General features: G+C 38.4%; 1 protein-coding gene across 1 annotated transcript; it reads left to right on the forward strand.

The window, feature by feature from the left end:
* The first annotated feature begins 21,900 nt into the window (after positions 1-21,900).
* On the forward strand, positions 21,901-23,130 carry LOC122053436 (superoxide dismutase [Cu-Zn]-like). Its single transcript, XM_042615491.1, has 4 exons — positions 21,901-22,085; positions 22,618-22,706; positions 22,839-22,940; positions 23,045-23,130. The coding sequence occupies exons 1-4, from the start codon at positions 21,901-21,903 to the stop codon at positions 23,098-23,100; spliced, it is 432 nt and encodes a 143-aa protein (XP_042471425.1). The 3' UTR covers positions 23,101-23,130.
* The last annotated feature ends 3,030 nt before the right edge of the window (positions 23,131-26,160 follow it).

The following is a 26,160-nucleotide window of genomic DNA, read 5'->3' on the forward strand; positions in this document are numbered from 1 at the left end:
CTGGTCGTTCGATATGAGCTACCAATAGTGTTTGCTCGATTGGTTTATCCATTGACTAAGGGCTTAAGGAACTAGTTAACTTAGCTAGCTCATTCGCATATTGATTCTCTGTTATAGAATTTTTTGTAACACCACCTCTTGAAACCCCAACTTTAATTTTTCAAATGTAGAAGCATACGACTTTAACCATTCATTATTTATCTCGAAATTACCCGAGAGTTGTTGAACTGCTAGTTGAGAATCCGAGTAATTAGGATCTGGGCAGCTCCCATATGTCTCACCGCCTACAGATCGACTATTAGTGTCTCATGCTCTGCTGTGAATCGATAGTCCAGTCGAACAAACAATTGCATTCTATCTTCATGCTGTGATATCAAAAGGTTTCGAACAATACTACCCTGTCGAATGGATGATCCGTCCATATAAATTTTTCAAATTTTCTCTGGTTCAAGATTTTGCATCTCCGTCACAAAATTAGCTACGACCTGAGCTTTAATGGCTGCTCGGGATTGGTATTGTATATCAAATTCACTTAACTCTGTGGTCCACTTGATTAATCTTTCAGATACCTCTGGATTGATGAATATTCGGCTTAGCATGCTGTTAGTTAAAATAATTATGGGGTGAGAGAGAAAGTAAGGGCATAACTTTCGAGCAGCTAAGATCAACCCATATGCCAATTTCTTGAGAGTAGTGTAGCAGTATTCAGCACCTTTAATAAATGACTTAAAAATACACCGACTACTATTCATTGCTGTCGCAGCACCAATGCCGACCCGACAACCATTTTGGTGGAAGACAAGTATATCCACAATGGCTCACCGGTGAAGAGCTTCTTGAGTACAGATAAAGAAGATAAGTAATTATTAAGCTCCTCTAATGCTTTATCACATTCAACGTCCCATTGGAATTTTATGGCTCGGCGAAGTACTTTGAAGAAATGCCAACTCCGATTGAATGACTTCGAGATGAACAGGGAGAGAGCCGTAATCCGTCTAGTTAGATGTTGAGCATCCTTTAGATTGCGTGGCGGGGATATCTTGGAGGGCCTTCACGTTGCTTGGGATGGCTTCGATTCTCGGCTCATGTCATAATGTAACCGAAAAGTGTCCACTCTTAGCCCCAATAAGCATTTGTTGGGGTTGAGCTTGACTTCGTATTTCCTCAGGGTCTGGCACGTCTCTTCAATATTTGCATATAATTAGCAGCTCGGAGGGATTTGATTAGTATATCATCAACATATACTTCCATATTTTTACCGATCTATTTTTGAAACACCTTGTTCATAAGTCACTGGTATGTTGCTCCTGCGTTATTCAGTCCGAATGACATGACATTATAACAGTATGTTCCCTCTGTGGTGATGAAGCTAACTTTCTCTTGATCTTCTTTGGCGAATGAGACCTGGTGGTAACCTTGATATGCATCCAGCATGCATATCAACTTACAGCCAACAATCGAATCTACCACTTGATCAAATGCATAACAATGGGTAATAGTTTGTTGGGTACACCTTGTTCAAATCTCTAAAATCAACACAGATTCGCCACTTATTCTTGGGTTTAGACACCAGTATTACATTTGCTAGCTAACCCAGGAACTACACTTAAGGAATATGTCTGGCCTCGAGTAATTTGTCCAGCTCTTCTTGGATGATTCGGTTTTGCTATGAAATTCCTCTTTCTTTGCTTAATGGGTCATGTGTTTGGTCAAACGTGTAGCAAGTGTTCTATTACTGTCGGTGAGATACCCGGGAGCTCATGGGTGATGCAGGCGAAGATGTTGTTATTGCATATTAAGCAGGAGATCAACTTTTCTTTATTCTCTAGGCTCATATCGACAACTATTTGTGTGATTGCCTCCGGTAGGCTAGGGTGGATTTGTACTTCCTCATTCTCTTCATAAACTAAGGTCGAAGGAGTTTCATGAATTTCATTAACCTCCACTCGTTGAATCTCTCGAGCGGCGTGAGCCTCGGTCTTTACTACTTCTATATAGCACTTACGTGCTACCAGCTGATCTCCTTTAACCTCGCCGACCGAGATATCCACTGGGAATTTTATTCCTAATAGAATATGGAGACGACAGCTCTGAATTCATTTAGCAACAATTGGCCTAAGATTGCGTTATATGCCGACGGTGCATCCACCAAGATGAAGTTCGACCAGCGAGTTCTCATGAGCAGCTGGCTCTTCTCCCAGAGAGATAAACAACTAGATTTGTCCGATTGACTGCACCTTGTTACCTGTTGTAAAGCCCGAAAATTCTCAAAACTGTTTTAGAAATATAGTATGATTTTTCTGGGATTTTTAGATATTATTCCGGAATTTTCCGAGTAGCGGAAGTAGCAAAAATAATTAGAACCGTAAAATAGCTTAGGCGGGAATCGAACCCGAGACCTATGGTTTACGGATAAGTTTAGTAACCGGTGAACCCAGCAGGGCCGTGCTGAAAGAAAGAGGAATCAGTTATATTTATATTAGAATTGGGCCTAGTTACCCACTCAATATAAATAGAAGAACTTAAGTTGGGTTGGTTTATTTTAGGATTGGTTCGGCACCTCCTCACCTCACGCCACTTTTCCCTTCCAAAACCTCACCGCCGCCTCTCCCTCCTTCTCACGCACGGCACACCAAGGCAAGGGTCCATAGGTTCATCTTCCGGCGACCAACACGAAAGAGGTTCTTCTCCGCGAGAGGAACGCGAAGACGTGATCGGATCGTCGAGAGGATCATCTCCACCGGAACTCTAGCGAATAGAATCGTAAGAAATTACGATCAAGAGGTAAGAAACCCCTCACCTGCAGTATAATAGCTCCGTTTGGGATTTTCTATGCATTAGATTAGTAATATGCAGATTTTGTTGACATGTAGGGTGTTTTAACCCTCCTCTCAGATTTAGGAATTAGTTGAGCACCTTTAGATGGGCCGGACACGCCTATCCTCTTCAGTTGGGGTTGTAGACGTTGTCGGGTGCCTAAAAGTGGTCTTCCTAATAAAGAGGAGAGTTGGGGCACATTAAGTGTTCGATAAAATAACTAGATCCGTAAAATGCAACTTAGGCATTTTAATACTACAGTTAAATGCATTAGAAGCGTTTAAAACAGTAAATCAGGTTATTTTAGTTGTATGAGACTACGGTCCAATGGGTGGGCTCCCACAGTCGCCTCTAGGTTCAGACAACCTAGCTCTAGGTTCAGATAACCTAGAAACAACATGTTATAGCAGTTAGCTATAGATATCAGTATTTTATTTTCAGTGGCACTGTACTGGATTAGATATCCATTGGGTTGGACTCCCACAGTCGTCCCTAGGTTCAGATAGCCTAGACAACCCTGCTAAATTCGGGACTTGCAACCCCGGGTCTAGTAGGGATGTACAGTTGCCGGGCCCAACAGCATGGTTAGTATTTTCACTTATTATGTATTAGATTTCAAAACTCAAAATCAGTTATGCTAGTTGAGTTTGTTTCCAGTTACAGATTTAGTTTCAGTTAGTTTAGCCTATATTCAGTTCAGTGTTCATTTGGTTGCTTTGCCATGATTCAGTGCTTATGCCATGCTCATATGTTATGCCTTATGATTTCAGTATACCATGTCTTAGTAAGTTCAGTGCATATTTTCAAATAGCATGATTTAAAAGCATACTGCATCGAATGCATGATTTTGTGAGGTAGATGGTTTCTTACTAAGCTTTTTGGCTTACAGATACTATTTTCCTTATACTGCAGATACAGGTAAAAGGAAAATGGACTAGCAGAGGAAGCTGGAGGGCAATGCAAAGATGGTGGGTGTGTATGGAACCGGAATCAAAGATCCTTAGGGGACGTAGCAAATTGAGCATTAGACTCTTTAGCATTTACTTTAGCATTTTATTTATTGGTTTTGGTTTCATGTTCTAAGCACTTTTAGTTGTGTGTTGCCATGAACTCCTAAACTATGCTCTATGTTAAGTTAGATTTCTAGTTTATGTCGTTAAAATGTTATTACATGTTGTTAGAATAGTTTATGATGCATTAGTTAGATGTTGTGTGGGGTTTTGGCACGCCAAAGTGCTGAAATCAGATTCCCCGGGTGAAATCAGACCCTGATCGGTCTCCAGACCGATCAGGGCCTGGCCGTGTCACTAGGAGATTTCCAGGTGCCTGGATCGGTCAGCCGACCTATCCAGACATACCTGGATCGGTCAGCCGACCGATCCAGACATACCTGGATCGGTCGTAGCGACCGATCAGGCCACACCTGGATCGGTCTGCAGACCGATCCAGGTGCGTACAGGAGCGATGTAGCTTCGGGATCGGACAACCGACCGATCCAGGGCCTTGTGAACGTACCAGTATCAGCAGATCGGTCTGTGGATCGATCTGGAGGGGGGGGGTCACCAGTTGAAAATACCTCCCCTAGCCGGTGTACAACTCCAAAGTACACCCGGAATGTTAGTGTCAGAGTTAACATTAATCAGATGGTTAGTAAAATTTTAATTAGCCCAGCTTTCCACACAGTATAGCACAGCAAAATCGTAGCGATTCGACCTTACAGCCTAGTAGTAGAAGGCGGGTCGTTACACCTGTGAACCCGTACAAAAGTGTAGTAATTGGCTGGAGCTCGTTTTTGTCTATCTGAAGTTGCTCGAATGCCTTCTTGAAATTAATGTTGACCGAGTTGGCTGTGTTAACAAAAGTATGATGAATATTATAATTGGCGATCACAACTTTAATAATTAACACGTCATCGTGGGGTATCTCCGCCCTCTCTAAGTCTTTAGGGACAAAACTGATCTCTAGTCCTTGCGCTTTCTCTTGGCTACACTCGACCGTGTAGATCTCCAACCTGCATACATGTGATTTTTTGGCCTGATTGGAATCACCGTAGGTCAGGCCACCTATTATCATACCAATGTTACCTTGAGCGACATTGTTATGATTTTCTTTCTCCTGGGTGGGTCATCGTAGAGACTGCTCAATGGATGCCTGAGACAATGCTTGGTTATTTCTTTGTTGGGGTCGCTACTGGTTTCTGTCAGCTCTTGCAGGGTTCCGACCCGGGGGTCTGTTCGGTTGGTAGTGACGTTGGCGGTTAGGAGAAGGGGATAATTTGCAAAATCCCTGATTAGCCGGTCGGTGTAACTCTTGATTATAATAGTAGCAATCTTCTATATTATAAGTTCCCGAGTGGTGGTAAGTACAAAAAATAGGAGTCCGTTGTCGGGGCTCGAGGAAGCGCATGCGATCGACCTCTACATGTTGAACTACGTGCGGCCTTGATTCATGATGATGTGGAGGAGGGCTCAGTCGGGGCCCCTTTGGAGGCAGGGCATTAGGGGTCGCTCGGCGATCGGGAGCAGCGACGGGAGCAGTAGGAGCCACCTCTTTTTTCCGAGTGGACTGAGTTTCTTCAACATTGATGTATTTGGTGGCTCGTCTGAGGAGAAGATCAAAATCCCTCGGAGATTTCTTGGTAAGGAATCAAAAAAAAATCACTATCAATGAGTCCCTAAGAGAAGACATTCACTAAAATCTCCTGGGTGGTCGAGGGGACGTTCATGACCACCTGATTGAATTTCTTGATGTAGGCCCTCAATATCTCCTTTGTCCCTTGCTTGAGCGAAAACAGACTTATTGTCTTCTTGTGATAACGATGGCTACTTGCAAAATGATGGACGAACGCCCGACAAAAGTCTTTGAAATAACATATGGACTCAGCTAGGAGTCGGTTGAATCATCACTGCGCCGAGCTGGACAGAGTGGTGAGAAACACTCGACACTTGACTCCGTTTGTATATTGGTGGAGGATAACATTTTCAAATTTAAGGAAGTGGTCCTCGAGGTCGGTTGCGCCTCCGTATTCCCCGATCGACAGGAGTCAAAAATGAGCCGACGGTTTATCTTCTAAGATTTCTTGGGAGAATGACATGCTCGCCCACTTAGGGGAGTTGCTGGTCATTGGCACCTGGCCTTTACAACGGTCCTAGTCGGGCACATCTTCAAAAGAAGAACCTTGGGGCCTTTCCGCTAGACTCATATTATCAAGAGGCATTCGGAACAACGCTCAGTGATATGCAATTGGTGATGGGGGCATGAGTGGACGCCCATTTGGCTGCACAGGTACTTGAAGGAAGGCGACAAGGGGAGGATGGATCAGTTGGAACCCCGTTGAGCCTTCCACTCAGATCCCTCAGTCAACCTACTGGCTAGTCACAGATACTACGGGGTCGTTCAGCAAAGGGCACTTGATTACCACTTGATGTTGTTGTATCATCCTTGTTGCTCGGGTGGTGATCAATAGGTGTAAATCTTCTTGCGTCAGAGTCATAGTGGTGAGTCGTCCAGTCTCGTCCATCTTCATTTTTCGAATGCAGGTAAAGTTTCCACAGGCAACGCTAAATATGATCCTGTCCAAAAACAATGAAGGTGGCTGGCTGGGAAGGTAACTCTGATGTTGACTAAATGGAGACTCCTCGATGTCCTGCGTGTCAAAGGGAGCATTTGCAACCAAGTTAGGGAAGAGAACCCGATGCAGGCCTTCCGATGCTACGCGATTACATACGCTCATTTGCTACTGTTCATTCCACTATTCACTATTTTCAAACCGATCACTGACTTGAGCGTCGGAGAACCTGCGCCAGAGATCTCTTCCCTGGCCCGGTTGCTAACGCTCCTTTTGACACGCAAAATAGCGAGGAGTATTCATTTAGTCAATATCAGAGCTACCTTTCTAGCCATCCACCTTCACCATTTTTGGACAGGATCATTTACCATCAAAATGATTCAGATTTTGTGCATATATGCTTTCTAGAAACCCTATTGAACTTAATTCAGCACTATGTTTTGAACTCTTATTGAGAATACTTGTGATTATACCAACCTTCCAGTGTTCCCCTTTGACCAGAAAATAAATGACAAAAGATCTTCTTTTCTTCCATCAGTATTTGCAAAACACTTGAGCTTCTCAAAAAAAACGTAAAGGTGTGAGTTTGTATGCGAGAGTAAAACTCCATTAGCAATTCTAAACGAACTAGGAACTCGGATAAATTGTTAATGAGAATTAGAAATTACTTCAAACATAGAGGCATATGTATCACAACTAGGAAGAAAAGAAAAAGAAATAAATTTAACTCAGCTCAAAATCCATCAATTTTGATTTAAATTTCTCATAAACATAACAATTATGGCATTACTTGCTTCTTTTTCTAATTAAGATGGGCAAAAGTGGAGAGTGAAATAATGTAATTACTTTTTGGCTTTAAAGTAGGTGTCTTACTTTCCCTTCAAACTACATAAATAAGAAGCCACATATGGGCTACAGTTTAGTGATGGGAACAAATTAATAACCGAACCATCAATTATAGAAAGAACTCGTTTTATTTCAAGGGGTAAGGCGCACCTAAGATAGAATAACTCGTGAAAAATGTATCCTAGGCCATCCCCATTTTCTCCAAAATTAGTAATATCGTCTCGACCAGATAGATAAGGTTTGTTATCACAGACGAATTGGACATTTCCATGTTCACATCATCACAGTTACTACTATGCCCCTAGCTCTGGTATTTGTTGTTCCTTTGACCATGCCTCTCAGCCCATCATGATGTTTTGGGCCGACACTTCATTCGTGACGATTACTTTCATCATTGTGTCCCGATTGGGACCTACAAAAAAACAATGACAAAGCAATCTAGCTCACATTCTTCAGTCAATATTTATAATTATAGCACTCTGGCTTTCAAATTATAACAGTTTAAGAAAAACAATTAGCTTCTGATTTATGTAAAGATGTGACGTGTGAGAGAGTAAATGATCCAGTTGTCAATCTAAAAGGACTCGGAACTTGTGTATAAATTATTGGTAAGAATTAGAAATTACTTCAAAGATAATTAATTAATTATCCAACAATTTCACCTTTAGGCTTAAAAATAACATCCTTTCAGTATGGTATGGATGGAGTGTAACAAATGGGGACAAGCATGCCGGAGCGAACTCTGATTTATTATAGTATACAGAGTTACGATGGTCAAACTTCGTTGTGAGCTCGCCAAGGGGGTTGCAAGGAGCAGCACACCTTTGCTGGAGGTTCAGGGGCAATGCCCTTCAATATAGATAATTTCAGATGGGTCGGATCCAACTTAGAGTTCAACCTACCTAATCAGCTGGAGATATTCAATCTAACCAACTTATGATGTTTTTATCGATCTATGTCCATCAGCCTATGTGTCACCTGTTAGAATGTATACTAAAAGCCTAGCTTTTGGTATAAAATATTTATCTAGAAATAAAGATCACATTGGTCAAATGTCTACATTTGTGATAAATGTAGTTGTTCAATTAATTTATATTGTAGATAACATGGTGTGTGGTGTCACACACAGAAGATCATGTTATCAGTACATTATAAATTATAAACAGTAGCTCACGACCATGATGGAAAGGAACAAATCATTGGAAGGTCGTAGTGTAATTAGGTGTTAGTTTATCTTAACTATATAATTACACTAGTACACTAAGAGTGTATTGAGTAGGACCATTAGAGGTCGTTTCTTTTATACTGACTTTATAAAGGAACAAAGACATCAGTTATTATGGAAGTGTGTGCTCTTAATCCTAATATAATAACAAGCACATATATTTGCTATTTATTTCTTTAATTTATCAATGGGTGAGATTTAGTTCGATGAATCAATAAGCCCGATAAGTTGGGAAATGATATCACTTATAGTGTGTTGTTGATTATAGAAGGAAATTGTGTCCTAGTAATCTAGGTTGAGAATGCCCCCAAGAGGAGCTCATAAGGATTGTCATGTTAAACCCTGCAGGTGGACTTAGTCCGACATGATGATAAAGTTGAGTGGTACTACTCTTGGAGCTAGATATTAATTAAGTGAGTTGTCAGTAACTTACTTAATTAGTGGACATTTGTTATCTTAAACACAGGGAGACTGACACACTCATAATAAGAAGGAGTCCAAAATGTAATTTGGGATTGGTGCGGTAGTTCAATAATAGTTCTTTAGTGGAATGAATTATTATTGATGAAATTAAGTTGTGTGTTCGGGGCGAACACGGGATACTTAATTTCATCGGGAGACCAAAACCAATTCCTCCTCTCGGTCCCTATCGTAGCCTCTTAATTATAGAGTACTATACCCACCTATACCCACCTTCTTACCCATCCCATAGGGGCTGGCCAAACTAGCTTGTAGACCAAGCTAGGGCTGGCCAAAGTTTGGTTCATGGGTGCTTCAAGGTGGCCGGCCCTAGCTTGGGTTCAAGCTTGGTGTGGCCGGCCCAAATTAAAATAAAAGGTTTTTTATTTTTAAAATTTTTCTTATGTGGATAACATGATTTAAAAGAGAGTTTAAAAATTTAAATCTTTCCTTTTATAAGATTCTACAAAAGATTAAGAGAAGAGCTAAATCTCTTTCCTTATTTGTAGATTAAAAGGTTGATTTTAATTTTGATAAAAACTTTCCTTTTTAACCATGTTCATGATTTAAAAGAAAGTTTAAAAATTAATAATTCTCTTTTATTAGTTTCTACAAAGATTAAGAAAAGATTTGATATCTTTCCTTATTTGTACATTGAAAAGAGATTTTAATTTTTAGAGATAACTTTCCGAAAATTATCCACATGTTTAAAGAAAGATTTAATTTATAAAATTTCCTTTTTACCAATCATGAAGGGATTAAAATTATTGGAGAAATTTTTTATAAAATTTCCGGAAGCAAATAAGGAAGTTTTAATTTGTGTTTAAAATTTTTATTTGCTTGGAGAATAGGTGTGGCCGGCCATTATAATTGTGAGAAGAAAAATTATTTTTAATTAAATAAATTTTTCCTTTTCATGGCAAAATAATTAAGGAAGTTTTTATTAAAATTTCCTTATTTGCCAAAACCAAGGATTATAAAAGAGGAGGTAGAGGAGCCTTAAAAAAAAAAAACTTCTATTCTTTTTCTTTCCTCTCCTCTTTGGTTTTGGTGGCCGACCCTATTTCTCTCCTCTCCTCTTGTTGGCCGAAACTTATCTCTTGGTGGAGCTTTTGTTTGTGGCCGGATCAAGGAAGGAGAAGAAGGAGAGAAAGCAAACCTCGTCTCTAGCATCCCTTGGAGCATTGGTGGTGGCCGAAATTCTTCATCCTTGGAGGAGTTTATTGTGGCCGAAATCTAGAAGAAAGAAGGAAGGTGGAAAGGTGGTTCTCATCTCGGAAGATCATTGCCCACACAACGTCCGAGGTTAGAAGAGGAATACGGTAGAAGATCAAGAGGTCTTTCTAAAAGGTATAACTAGTAATTTTTCTTTCCGCATCATACTAGTTATTTTTGGAAATAATACCAAATACAAGAGGCTTACGATTCTAGTAGTTCGAATATGTTTTTCGATGTTGTGTTCTTTTGTTTTATTTATCCTTGTGATTTGATTGTTCTTTTCGGTTAACCTAAAGTTATTTTAGGAAATTAAATATTAGCTTTCCATAAAAGGTTTTGTCTAGTCGGTGGTGGTTGCTCCCATATCCAAGAAGGTCGTGTGCCTCGCCACGTCAGTACTGGGAACCAATTATGGAAATTAATATTTAATGGAATTAATAACTTAAGGTGATTTGGGTCGAACGTGTTAAGTTCCGCATGAGACCCAAGTCAAAACCTAAAAGAACGAGTAGATTAAGTTTTGGATCAAACGTGTTAAGTTCCGCAGGCGATCCAAAATTTAATTTAAAAGAACACACGGTAGCTAGGAAAAGGTTCAGACCTTTGTACAAAATTTTTGTACAGTGGAACCTCTAGGTTTTCCGAGTAGCAACCAACAATTGGTATCAAAGCTAGGGTTTTGCCTCTGTGTATTTGGTATTAGTTTAATTATGCACATGTCATACATAATTTAGGCAGGATAATTGTAGGATGTGCTAACTTTGTGGATGCAGGATCCAACTATTATGGCTTATAGTTATTATGTGTGTGATTGGACCCTTGGACATGTCAAGGGCATTTTATTGTGTGTGTATGATTGTATTATAAAATACAGCAGGAGCTGTATTTAGTTTTATTAGGATTTTATTTTTTTTGATCTAGTTACATGTACATTCCTTCGAGGAATATAGGATCGAAAAATGTAAAATTCTATTTATGTCGCGGATCGAATCTTGCAAGGCGTGGAACTTTTTTTTTGAGGACTAGAGGCGCAGCGGAACAAGGAGCAAGATGGATGCGACAACTAGACCCGGTGGCGGTGGCCAAAGATGGCAGCAGCTAGGGTTGGCGACACACGGAGGACCGCAATAGATAAAAGCCATAATAGTTGAAAATTAGTTTTTCTATTTATTGCTTTTTATGCTGTGTTGTGTGTGCTTGTTAGTATGCATGTTAGGAAGACTAGCATAGTCAAAATTCCTCACTTTAAATAACTAAGTGGGAGAGGGATTTATTTTAAATAAATTCCACGGTCTCCATTACTGGTTTATAAGTGATGCAACAAGCTTGCGCGTTGGCTCTAAGTGCCTTCCTCCATATCGGATGAGCTTGTTTGCGGATCACTAGATTAAACTTCCATTTTGGATGACTATAGGAAGTTAATTAAGAGCGTGTGATCTTCCCCATCGGAAGGGGCATAATCTTATTAATGGACTTAGTGTCAAGTAATGGTATACACTTAGGCACGTCTAATAGTATCCTCCCCATCGGAGTCACTACTATTATTTGTGTGACCGAAGAAAACCAACTATTAATTTGTCAAATAAATAGGTTGACAAGATAATAAAATTAAAAACCCCTCTTACAAATGTTTGATTTTATATACGTCCACACTATCGTGGCATACAAAATTCACGGTGTTTGAGGTAATTTTATTTGTCATAAAGATTTATTGACAAGATAATTAATGGGTAAACCTCTCCTCTTACAAATGTTTAAATTTTGTATACGTCCACACTATCGTGGCATGCAAAATTCACGGTGTTTGAGGTGTTGGTGAATTTAAATAATATTGTTTGAGGAATCAATGTTATTTTAAATTCAAAAAGTTTTGACCAAATATTTGATCAAAGACAGATCAACTATTAATTTTATTTGTCATAAAGTAAAATTGACGAGATAATAAAATTAATGAGTAAAATCTCCTCTTCGATTTTGTATACGTTCACACTATCGTGGCATACAAAATTCATGGGGATTTTAAGGAGTTGATCTTGACCAAATATTTTTGTGATTCTTAGGATTTAAAATGGTTGTCAATCCCCTAGTAGTCATACTATAGAAAAGACTTAGTAGTCCCAATTGTAATGATTGGAAATAGGACTTGGACATTAAGGTAGACTACCTTCTTAGAATTAAGAACAATATAGGTGTATTTAATTCATTAGTTGAAACATGTTTAGTGGTGTTATCTACCAGAACCTGGAGTGTAGATACAGATGCCATTAATCATGTCCGCAATTCATTGCAGGGTTCCAGGAAACCTGGCAACTAAATGAAAATTAAAACACCGTCCACATGGGCACTACTGTAAAAATGGTAGTTGTTGTAGTGTGAGATGTTTATCTTTTGATAAGAATAAAACATGGATTTTTGAGTAATTGTCTTTACGCACCAAGTTTAGAAAGAACTAGTTTTCAGTTTCTAAACTATTCAAAGAACTTGATGTTCTGTCTCTTTTAATAATAAAGTTGTTATTAAGAAAAAGAGGGAAGTTATCTGTTCTGGTACGTTGGTTGGAAATTTATAAATCCAATAACTCTCATGATGCAACAAATGGAAATTAGTAACACATCTTCTAACTTTAAGAGAAAGTAACCTTCGAAAATGAACCAATTATATCTTTGACATCTAAGGCTAGGTTATATTAACTTGAGTAGGATTCATTGGTAGCTGATGAACTTTTGGGTTCATTAGTAGTGGAAATCTTTCCAACCTGCGAGTCTTACTTGGAAGGAAAAATAACCAAGAAGCTTTTAAGTCTAAGGGGTATGGAGTCAAAGATATGTTGAAATTGGTTCATTCTGATTTGTGTGATCCTATGACTATCCAGACAAGAGGTAGTATTGAATATTTTGTCTATTTTATAGACAACTATTCAAGATACAAATAAATTTACTTAATGTACCGCAAGACTAAGTACTTTGATTAATTCAAAGAGTACAAGGCTGATGCGGAGAAATGTTAAAGTAAAAGTCACTATGGTAAAATCGTAGTGGCAAGTACTTCTTGGGAGAATTTAGGAGTCACTTATCAGAAGTAGGGATTCAATCCCAACTAACTGCACCTGGTACACCCCAACAGAATGGTGTAGAAAAAGGAAGGTATAGGACTCTTATGGAAATAAGTAGATTGATGAGTTATTTAGAATATTACCAAAATCATTTTAAGGATATACTGTAACGACCCACCTTCTACTGCTAGGCTGCAAGGCGGACCGCTACAGTTTCTTTGCTAACTGCAGCTAAATTACTAATGCGGAAAACTGGGCTGAATAAAAATTTTACTAAACAATGATAGTTGGACAGAAATTCACTTGTTTGTGGGTTATCCTAGAGAAATGAAAGTAGGTTTATAGTCTTAAAAATCAGAAGGTCATTGTTAGCATCAATGACCGATTTTTAGAAAAGGACTATGTAATAAACCATGTGCCCATAAGAAAATTTGTTCTTAAGAAAATAATAAAGACATGTCTAATCTAGTACCAACTGTACAAGATGAGATACCACAAGAAATCGCAACACGTATCACAAATGATACACAATTGCAGAAAGTGCCTTGTCGTAGTGGGAGGGTTGTTAGGCAACCTAAAAGGATTCATGTTTTGGGAGAGTTTTTGGACTCGATCCCTGGAGGACATGAACCTGATCTCCGGACATATGACGAAGCACTCCAAGATAAAGATGCAACATCTTGGCAAAGAGTAATGAATAACAGAATTAGAATATATGTATTCTAATAAAATCTGGAAGCTTGTAGAAACACCAAATGGTGTAAAAGCCTTTGGGTGTAAAAAGGTCTATAATAGGAAAAGAGGGATAGACAGGAAGGTAGAAACTTTCAAAAGCAAGGCTAGATGAAAAAGGAAACTTTTCACCGGTAGCCATGCTTAAGTCTATCCGGATTCTTTTATCTATTTGGCAAGTGGATGTCAAGACAACATTCCTTAATGAAAGTCTTGAAGAAAGCATCCATATAAAGCAACCAGAAGGGTTCATTGTAAAGGGCTAAGAGCATCTTGTGTGCAAGCTCAATCAGTCTATGGACTGAGGCAAAGCTTCAAGGTCTTGGAACATCCAGTTTATCAAAGTAATCCGGACCTATGGATTTATTGAGTAAACGGATAAGTCTTGTGTATACAAAAGGTGTGATGGAAACGTGATGGTGTTTCTTGTACTATACGTAGATAACATTTTTGGTAGTTGGAAACAATATCAAAATGTTGTCAGAAGTAAGGGTATGGTTGTCCAAATAATTTGATATAAAGGACTTGGGAGAATGTATATATTTTTGAGATCAAAGTAATAAGGGATTGCAAGAAAAAAAAAAAAATATATATATATATATTACTTATCCCAAGCTTAATACATCGGAAAAATCCTTGTTCGTTTTTAGCATGCAAAACTCCTAGAAAGGATTCTTACCTTTTAAGCATGGAGTGTCTTTATCTAAAGAGATGTCTCCAATGACATCAAAGGAGATTGAGGACATGAAGGGAGTTCTTTATGCTTCAGCAGTTAGACAACCTAATGTATGCTATGCACGAGATCATAAATCTGTTTTGCCAAGGGCATAGTTAGCAGATATCAAAGTAACCCTAGACAAAGACATTGGACTGCAGTAAAGCATATATTAAAAGTACCTTAGAGGCACTAGAGATTATATGCTAGCTTACAAGGCAGTTAATTTTGTTCCTGTAGGTTGCATGGATTTTGACTTCCAATCGGATAGGGACAATAATAAGTCGACCTCGGGGTTTTGTGTTTACTTTAGGAGGAAAAGTCATAACTATGGAAGAGTGATAAGCATAGGTGTTTTTCTGGACTCCACCATAGAAGCTGAGTATATGGCAAGCCTCTGAGGTAGCCATAAAAGATGAATGACTTAATAACCTCAAGATAGACTTAGATATGATTTCTAGTTTGTCCAACGATTATTACAATTTATTGTAATAATAATGGTGCAGTAGCAAACTCGAAGAAATCATGAGTCTATAAGGCAAGTAAACACAATAGTGCGCAAGTACTACCCAATACGAGAAATTGTATAACGAGGAGAAGTTGTTGCCGCCTAGATTGCATCAGATGATAACCTAAGGTCCTTAAGGCAAGAGCTTTTTGAAAGGCATGAGAATCAGATGTATGGCAGCAGATATGGCAGCTTAGTCTTTTAGTATAAGAGGGAGATTGTTAGAATTTATACTAAAAGCCTAACTTTTGGTATAAAACATTTATCTAGAAATAAAGATCACATTGGTCAAATGTCTACATTTGTGATAAATGTAGTTGTTCAATTAATTTATATTGTAAATAACATGGTGTGTAGTGTCACACACAGAAGATCATGTTATCAGTACCTTATAAATTATAAACAGTAGCTCACGACCATGATGGAAAGGAACAAACCATTGGAAGGTCGTAGTGTAATTAGGTGTTAGTTTATCTTAACTATATAATTACACTAGTACACTAAGAGTGTATTGAGTAGGACCATTAGAGGTCGTTTCTTTTATACTGACTTTATAAAGGAACAAAGACCTCAGTTATTATGGAAGTGTGTGCTCTTAATCCTAATATAATAACAAGCACATATATTTGCTATTTATTTCTTTAATTTATCAATGGGTGAGATTTAGTTCGATGAATCAATAAGCCCGATAAGTTAGGAAATGATATCACTTATAGTGTGTGTTGTTGATTATAGAAGGAAATTGTGTCCTAGTAATCTAGGTTGAGAATGTCCCCAAGAGGAGCTCATAAGGATTGTCATGTTAAACCCTGCAGGTGGACTTAGTCCGACATGATGATAAAGTTGAGTGGTACTACTTTTGGAGCTAGATATTAATTAAGTGAGTTGTCAGTAACTTACTTAATTAGTGGACATTTGTTATCTTAAACACAGGGAGACTGACACACTCATAATAAGAAGGAGCCCAAAATGTAATTTGGGATTGGTGCGGTAGTTCAATAATAGTTCTTTAGTGGAATGAATTATTATTGATGAAATTAAGTTGTGTGTTCGGGGCGAACACGGGATACTTAATTTCATCGGGAGACCAAAACCAATTCCTCCTCTCGGTCCCTATCGTAGCCTCTTAATTATAGAGTACTATACCTACCTTCTTACCCATCCCATAGGGGCTGGCCAAACTAGCTTGTAGACCAAGCTAGGGCCGGCCAAAGTTTGGTTCATGGGTGCTTCAAGGTGGTCGGCCCTAGCTTGGGTTCAAGCTTGGTGTGGCCGGCCCAAATTAAAATAAAAGGTTTTTTATTTTTAAAATTTTTCTTATGTGGATAACATGATTTAAAAGAGAGTTTAAAAATTTAAATCTTTCCTTTTATAAGATTCTACAAAAGATTAAGAGAAGAGCTAAATCTCTTTCCTTATTTGTAGATTAAAAGGTTGATTTTAATTTTGATAAAAACTTTCCTTTTTAACCATGTTCATGATTTAAAAGAAAATTAAAAAATTAATAATTCTCTTTTATTAGTTTCTACAAAAGATTAAGAAAAGATTTGATATCTTTCCTTATTTGTAAATTGAAAAGAGATTTTAATTTTTAGAGATAACTTTCCGGAAATTATCCACATGTTTAAAGAAAGATTTAATTTATAAAATTTCCTTTTACCAATCATGAAGGGATTAAAATTATTGGAGAAATTTTTTATAAAATTTCCGGAAGCAAATACGGAAGTTTTAATTTGTGTTTAAAATTTTTATTTGCTTGGAGAATAGGTGTGGCCGGCCATTATAATTGTGAGAAGAAAAATTATTTTTAATTAAATAAATTTTTCCTTTTCATGGCAAAAGAATTAGGAAGTTTTTATTAAAATTTCCTTATTTGCCAAAACCAAGGATTATAAAAGAGGAGGTAGAGGAGCCTTCAAAAAAAAAAAACTTCTATTCTTTTTCTTTCCTCTCCTCTTTGGTTTTGGTGGCCGGCCCTATTTCTCTCCTCTCCTCTTGTTGGCCGAAACTTATCTCTTGGTGGAGCTTTTGTTTGTGGCCGGATCAAGGAAGGAGAAGAAGGAGAGAAAGCAAGCCTCGTCTCTAGCATCCCTTGGAGCATTGGTGGTGGCCAAAATTCTTCATCCTTGGAGGAGTTTATTGTGGCCGAAATCTAGAAGAAAGAAGGAAGGTGGAAAGGTGGTTCTCATCTCGGAAGATCATTGCCCACACAACGTCCGAGGTTAGAAGAGGAATACGGTAGAAAATCAAGAGGTCTTTCTAAAAGGTATAACTAGTAATTTTTCTTTCCGCATCATACTAGTTATTTTTGGAAATAATACCAAATACAAGAGGCTTACGATTCTAGTATTTCGAATATGTTTTTCGATGTTGTGTTCTTTTGTTTTATTTATCCTTGTGATTTGATTGTTCTTTTCGGTTAAACTAAAGTTATTTTAGGAAATTAAATATTAGCTTTCCATAAAAGGTTTTGTCTAGTCGGTGGTGGTTGCTCCCATATCCAAGAAGGCCGTGTGCCTCGCCACGTCAGTACTGGGAACCAATTATGGAAATTAATATTTAATGGAATTAATAACTTAAGGTGATTTGGGTCGAACGTGTTAAGTTCCGCAGGAGACCCAAGTCAAAACCTAAAAGAACAAATAGATTAAGTTTTGGATCAAACGTGTTAAGTTCCGCAGGCGATCCAAAATTTAATTTAAAAGAACACATGGTAGCTAGGAAAAGGTTCAGACCTTTGTACAAAATTTTTGTACAGTGGAACCTCTAGGTTTTCCGAGTAGCAACCAACACCACCCACCCTTGGCCCAAACTTGGGTGGATGCATGAGCCTGAGTGGCCACCAATTCCAACGAGGAACTAGTTGACCGCTTTTTTCAAGGCATCACTGGGGTAAGCGTCATTTAACCTTCTTCTTACTTTGATAGTTCTAGGTGTAGGGATTAGTGCTTTGCCAGAAATTGGCTACATTGAGCCACGAACATAAAGCTCTCCAAGGCTCGGTCGGTGAAGCCACCACTTCACACAGCGCGACCGAGCGGCTATCCACAGAGGTAACCCAGTTAAAGAAAGAATTAGAGAGCCAGGTGGAGATATTACCGACGGCCGAGCGAGTGCTCTCAGTAGAAAAAAATAAAAATCATGATCATGCCATCCAGCATGAGAGGCTACAGAAACATGCTCAAACTTATGATTCCCATTTCTAGTCGGCCAACACTCAGAAGCTTAGAGCCATAGACGACTTAGACCTCAAGAACAAGGAGGCTCGAGCTTTGGTCAAGAAGTTAGAAGAAACTAAGGCCAATCTTCTCACAGAACAATCTAGGCAAGTGGCTGAGAAAGTGGCTAGAAAGCTTCAGGTCGAGGAACATCAACAACTCCTCGCTACAAAAAGATGCTGAGCTGGAGGCGCTAAAGGCTGAGCTAGAGGCATCAAAAGCAAAGTTTGCTAAATATAAAGAGGGAGAGCCCGATCAACGTGAAGCTTTCAGAGTGGAGTATCTGCATTCCTGAAACTTCAATCAACTGTTGGCCGATTAGACCAATAAATCGTTTGTCTATGGCGCTAAGGGGACCATCAAGTAGTTAAAGGATGGAGGCTATCTAAGTATAGATGTTCCCAAAAATTTCATTAAGTGTCAAAAGATCTTGGAGATCATTCCCAACGACACTTTTGTCGAACTTACTTAATGCTCTTTTCAAGTTCTTCTGTGGTTCTATAAAGACTTCAACAGCTAGTATATTCTCCTTTATGGGTATTCAACATTTTTATGCCTTAGCATTTTGCAATGCTCCTTACTTCCTTTTACTTGTCAAGTTCATTTGAATGCTAAGAATTTGAGACTTAGTTATAGGAGCCAACTCACTTATAACTCAGTAATTCAATGCGAGAGGTTGGGACTTGGTCGTGAGAGCAATCTCACTTATAACTCAACTGTTCGGCACGAGAATCTGGGACTTGGTTGTGAGAGCAAGCTCACTTATAACTCAACCATTTGAGGCCAGAGTCTGGGACTTAGTCGTGAGAACAAGCTCACTTATAACTCGGCCATTCGGCGCGAGAGTCTGGGATTTGGTCATGAAGCAAGCTGACTTATAACTCAACCAAACGATCTGAGAGTCTGAGACTTAGTCATGAGAGAAGACTCATTTATAACTCGGTCGTTCGGCGAGAGAGTCTGGGATTTAGTCATGAGAGTAGGCTCATTTATAACTCGGTCATTCGACGCAAGAGTTTAAGACTTGCTCGTAAGAGTACGCACACTTATAACTCAGCCGTTAAGAGTCTGAGACTTGGTCGTGAGAGCAAACTCACTTATAACTCAGTCGAAAGGTCCGAAAGTCTAGGACTTGGTCATGAGAGCAAACTTATTTATAATTCGATCATTCGGTGCGAGAGTTTGGGACTTGATCGTGAGAGTAAGCTCACTAATAACTCGGTCAAATGGTCTAAGAGTCTGAGACCTAGTAGTAAGAGCAAGCTCACTTATAACTTGGTCGAATAATTCGAGAGTTTGAGATTTGGTTGTGAGAGCAAGCTCACTTATAACTCGACTGAACGGTCCAAGAGTCTGGGACTTGGTTATGATAACAAGCTTACTTATAACTCGGTCGATCAGTGCGAGAGTCAGGACTTAGTCGTGAGAGCAAGCTTACTTATCACTTGGTCGATTGATGCGAGAGTCTGGGACTGGGATATATCAATTTGAACTCGCCTACATTCATTGAGCATATAAGCTTTTACAAACTACTTAAATTTAGTGCAAATGCACTTTTAAGCTTGATAGGCCTGTAGATGATTTACACTCCAAGGTCAGTCTAAGTTTTTCCCATTTGTATCTTGCAGGTAATAGGAACCCAAGTTGAGTTGCAACACCACCTTATATGGCCCACCTGACTGTGGTTTCAATTTGTTGACCTCGCCGACCGACTTAATTCCTTTCCATACTAGGTCGCCGATCTGAAAAAATCTCAGGATGACCCTCCTATTATAGTTTTGCTTTATACGCTGTCGGTAGGCCATCAGCCGAGCTATTGCCTTATCTCTGATTTCTTCTATAAGATCCAGCTCCATAAGACGACGATCGGAATTATCTTCATTATATAATTGTCTCCTATAAGACTCAACGTCAATTTCCACTGGTATAACTGCCTCTCCTCCGTACATTTAATGAAAATAGGTTATGCCTGTGGTCTCCCGAGGTATAGTGCGATAAGTCCATAATACACTGGAAGTTCCTCGACCCAACTTCCTCCGAGATGGTTAAGCCGGGTTTTGAATGCTTTGATAATTTCTCTGTTGGTAACTTCTGCCTGGTCGTTGCTTTAGGGATATGCCATGAAAGTTAAAACTTGCAGAGTGCCATAACTTGTGCACCATTCTCTTATCCTCCGCCCTTAGAACTTCCTTCCATTATCAAAGATAATCTTGTAAGGAATACCGAACTGACTCACGATGTTTTTCCATAGAAACTTGATGATCATCTACTCTGTTATTTTAGCTAGTGGCTCAGCTTCACCCACTTGGAGAAGTAATCTACTACTATGAGGAGGAATTTCCTCTAATTGGATGCTATTGGGAAAGACCCTACGATATCCATTCCCACTAGTGAATGGGTTGTTGGCACAGTGGCGGGGCCAGCCAGAGGGCGCAACATCTGTTAAAAAAAAACAAAACCTTTCCTTGTTCCAACTAAGATTAGTAGTACTATCACAATAATTATAAACTAAAAAATGAACAACTAATATAATTAAAAGAGGCTAACAGATTTAACTTGGTTACAACCTAGGTGGTTGCTAATCCAAGGCGGTTGCAAAACTCTACTAGAAATATCTCCTTTGTGTAGGCGGAGATGCCTCTTGCAATCTATGAAAAGCTCAGAAAAGACTAGGAAATTGATTACAGAAGTTGTTATTAATTTCCTAGGTCCAGGAGTCTTTTTATAGCCTTTGGAAAGTCTTATCCGTAGGCGGGCCTCCAGCGAGGCACAGTGGATAAAGCTTTATCCACTGCCAATGTCTAGTTTGACTAGCTGAAGGCGCCTTCCATACTCATGGAGGGCGCCTTCCATGCGTATGGAAGGTGCCTTCCATTCTTATGGAAGGCACCTTCCGCCTGAAAGTGGTGGATGCGCTGGCACACCTCGGAGGCGCTGGCACGCCTCGGAAGCGCCTTCTATTCCCATAGAAGGCGTCTTCAGCAGCCTTTACAATCTCTCTCTGCTCCATTGCTGCTCTGATCGCCTGGGTGATTGCGGCCAAACAAAATAGGGCTCACCCAAATTCAATTTCCAGCCTTCTCCTCGAGCATGCTTCCTCTTCGGATTCTCATCCCTCGTACGTCACGTACGTTCTTCTAGTCCACCCACTACAACAAAAACTCTCATAGACATCGGTGGAACAACAACAGTTTTAAGCAAAAACTGATGTCTTTGAGTATTTTACACCGGTTTTTCCAAAAACCGGTCTCTATGAGCGCAGATTTTCGCTCATAGACATCGGTTTTTTAGCCGATGTCTATGAGCGCCCTTTTTTTCGTTAGTAGACACCGATTTTAACAGCGATTTTTTAAAACCCAATGTCTATGCACCAAAATAAAATAATATAATTTTTCCACCAATACTTAGCCAAATTTTTCAACACTTCACTCTTCCCTCCAAACCTAAACCTATATCGCACCGTCCATCGTATACCGTCACGACACCACCACCACTTTCCTCCTTGCCTCATCTCCCTCTTCCCCTTCCTAGATCTACAAAAGATGGCATCTTTTTCATGGACGGAGGAGGATATGCTACGGTGCTGCGGTAGCAAGCGTTTCGCCAAGGAGCTCGCCTCCACCTCTCCGTTTTCTGACCTCCACCACGCAATCCAGTTCGCCCATGGGATCTGGTTCAATAAGGTCGCACTTTTGACCTCTTCTTCTACCTCTTTCTCTTTTTCAGTGTTTCTTTTTTATTCTTCCTTCCAACCTCACCACCTTTCTTCTTCCATAATTCTATCTTTATATTTGCTTTTGTTTTCTTTAATCTGAATCTCTTATTTCTGCCCCGTTGTTGTTTTGGTGCTCGATCATCTGGTAAATCTCATTTCTTTTTTCCTTTAATCCATTTATCAAAGGTATACTTTCCGATCTGAAATTTGCCTTCCATCGTATTGTTGTTTTGTTTTCGATCCTTAGGTTTTATCTCTTTTTTTTTCTCGATTTTAACTTATGCGACTGCTTTGATTTGATTTGGTGAAGAAAAAGTGGAGTTTTCTACTGAGATTTGATGGGTTCTCTATCTATGATGGAGCGAGAGCTGATTTCGTCTCGAGTTTGATGGTATTTGTTTAGCGTTTAGTCTGGCGATTGTTGAGTTGATTTTCTTTTTGTATCTGGAAGACGAGATCGATTATTTCTCATCTAGTGGCGATGCTACTTATTTTGAGACATTTAATGATGTCTTTAACCTTGTGTTTGATGTCTGCTGTGTAGAACACCTAAGGAAATGGTGAAGGCTGTTGCTGTCTTGGGTAACAGTGAGGGTGTTAAGGGCACAATTTACTTCGTCCAGGAAGGAGATGGTGAGAAATCTCTTGAAATACTACTTGTGGAATGCTAAATCCTTTCAGATCTAGGGTTTCAACTTCAACCATTTTGATTTTTCTGTGAATTTGTGATCCGATCTAATTTTGGGATGTAAATCTCTGTGATAGGTCCAACCACCATCACCGGATCCATCACTGGCCTCAAGCCTGGGCTTCATGGCTTCCATGTGCATGCTCTTGGAGACACCACCAATGGATGCATGTCAACTGGTAAAATTATTTACCTTTTCCTTCATGGCGATCTATTGAGTTGTAAGTTTCTGATTGAAAGGATTAAATTATTGATTATGTACTCATGCTCTTGTATACTGCAGGGCCTCATTTTAATCCTGCTGGAAAGTTACATGGTGCTCCTGAAGATGAAAACTGACATGCTGGTGATCTAGGCAATGCCACTGCTAGCGAGGATGGTAAGTTACTTTATCATCAGCTCATGATGTTACTTTTGTTATCTATTTTTACCCATATTTACTATAACGCTTTTTCTCGTAACAAAAAAAAAAAAAAATCTAATGATTTACCCATTTACTATAACGCATTTACTATAAAATGATTTATGCAGATTGAGGCTTCAGGAGGTCAGGCTCTCACTTATGGAGGAGATGTTTCAAAAGAAGAGGATGTGGAATCCATGGTCAAAACTGTTAGTAATGAAGATTGCATAGATCTGGCTTCTTACAATTTCATCTTTGACTTATTTTATTGCATGTGTAATTTTTTTAGGCAGTAGATGCTTGGGGATCAGTTGACATTTTAGTTAACAATGCAGTTGTCTAGAATTATACTTATGTTCATCTTGTCATGAGACACACTGTTGATGAGAATGAAAAAATCACAATGGAAGGAAGTCATTGACCTGAATCATACTAGTGTCTACCTTTGCCCACAGACATGCATTTTCATATCTTATTATCTTGCAATCTTTTATGATGAATACTTATTTCACCATGATGACATTTCTCCTGCAGGCAACAACAAAAATTATGATGAAGAAGAAAAAGGTATTCTCTTCATATATATATTTTTAGCAGTTGGTTACCAATTAGCTAAGTCATTCAATATAGTATTTAACCTGAAGGATTTATATCTATATGAGCAATTGGCTTGGTAAAAACCATATTTATGATTATTCATTTGTTATTAGCATAGACATTGTGGATTTCCAGAAGTAAATCTTGTTATTGAGTTGTCAAAATGTTGCTTCTAATTAAACCCTATCATGAAAATTGATTATTACAAGGAAGGGAAAATGCTACCAGAAGAGCTAGAAAATAATTTGGAGGAAATGGATAGAAAAAGATTTCTCAGTTTGTGATTTCTAGATAAAGAAAAAACGGGAAATCATTTGATGTGATTGTTCTTTTATTTTGTTGATCCTTAGCATTAGCTAAGATCAATGTTCCCTTTGGTTCAAATACTACCTAGACCAATCAAGTGTTTGGTATACCTAAATTCTGGAAATAATGGTGCCAAAATTGTTGGAACATTGATGATTTAGGTGGATGGGATGAATAGATGGCATGAAGTTTTCGATAAAACATAAGTCAAATTAAGGTTAGTAGCAAATATGCATGTGTGATAATATCAAGGCTCAGAATTTGGAATCGTGCTAAAGTTTTAGACTTTGACTGAAATGATACAATTTCTTGTTTCATCATGTGGTGTTGGTGTAGAGTTAGAGAGGAAGGAGATAAAAAAGAAGAGAAGATAACTATATACCTAACTTTGATCTGTGTCCGTAACTTCTAACTTTGTGTCCATGTACAGAATTGACATTGTATTATATGAATACAAGGTACAAAAGGATAACAAACATTATTAATTCAGCTTGAAGTATTTTGTAGTGTGTCCAAAATTTTTGGATTTCAATACGGCGTGATACTTATCAACATGACTAACACAATAACTTAGGATACATTACTTGTTGTCCGACATTGTACAATATTTTATTAGAACAATATTTATAATATTCAGTTTTGATAATTTATTAGAATAATTTATTAGAACCATTTTAAAAACTCGTCACTACCTTAAATAAATTCAACATTTACATTCATATAATCATAATTCAGATAGGTTCACAATGGAACTGATAGAATTTTTTGGGAAAATGTTTAAAATGATTTAGTATTCCAAATTCTAATAAAACGCATATTTGCAAATGAAAGTTCAAAAACTTTGTATGGAAATATGTGTTATGAAACTTGAAGTAGCCAATACAAAATCCACAACTTTGTAAAGTTGCATGCTGAATTATGTTTGTTGTAATTATCATGTGCATTCTAAATTGGTGATATTTAACAGGTGAATTCTAACTTGCTGATAATTAACAGGTGAATGCTATTGTGTCGGGGTTCATTGCATCTGATATGACAGCTAAACTAGGAGAAGATATCGAGAAAAAGATTTTGGAAACTATTCCAATGGGTATGTATGTTTTGAAATATTCATTCCTTGGATATACCGAACTATCATATCGCCTTCACAAGTATCGAAAATACACTTGCTAGATTTAAAAAATGAACTATCGCCTTCACAAGTATCGAACTATCATATCGTCTTAACTCTTATCAGTTCACTTCTATTAATCTCTTGGAGTTGGATAAATATTATTCCTTTTGCTTTGATTCTGTTTAATTTTTATCAAGATTGTAGTTATATCTAAGAGGTCAAGGAATATGCAGGCCAAGGTTCTAGGTGCTCTCTAGCCCACATTTTGCACCTCCTTTGAGCTGGAGCATTGTTTTTTCTAGAAGAATTCATGTTCCTTTTCAATCTCATGTTTAATGAACCTTTCAATAAATTAGTGTTAATGTGAAACAAATCTTGTGCTAGAATCTCTCTTGTGGTTACCAGAAGATTCCTCCTTTCAGCAACAATCATTTATATGAATCCTTCCGAAACTTCATCTAAAGACTTCTTTTTTCTGGTCGGCAACATTAATCTTTCACTAATACATGTTTTGGTATATTGTCTTTCTTTTCTGCATCAAAATCATTTATTTGGTCGCTGTCAGTTCCTAAATTAGGCTAGCTTCACTCAGAAAATTCTATCATTTCACTGCATATTTTTTGGTTCTGTTCTATTTGCTCAACTCCATTAGATCCCAATAGAGCCCAGTGCTCTCATGGGCTCCGTGGAAACAAATATTTCTTTTTCTTTTCCAATTTAGAGCTAGTGTGCTATTATGCTTTCATTTTGTTTGAAGAAAGCTATACTAAAAACAAGGCAACCTATTAATCCTTCATGTATTTTTCTTGCTATGAAGGGCTTCCCCTCTGAACGTACTACAACATGGACTCCATTAAGGAAAAATATTATGGCAGCAGGTGAGTCTCTCTCTGTAAAATACTGAAAATAGGCAAATATTAATAAGGGAATTTTACGGAATTTTAGGAAATTTTTCGGGAATTTTTCGGAGCTTGTATGG

The sequence above is a fragment of the Zingiber officinale genome, chromosome 3A (assembly GCF_018446385.1).
Source record: "Zingiber officinale cultivar Zhangliang chromosome 3A, Zo_v1.1, whole genome shotgun sequence".
Taxonomy (NCBI): domain Eukaryota; kingdom Viridiplantae; phylum Streptophyta; class Magnoliopsida; order Zingiberales; family Zingiberaceae; genus Zingiber; species Zingiber officinale.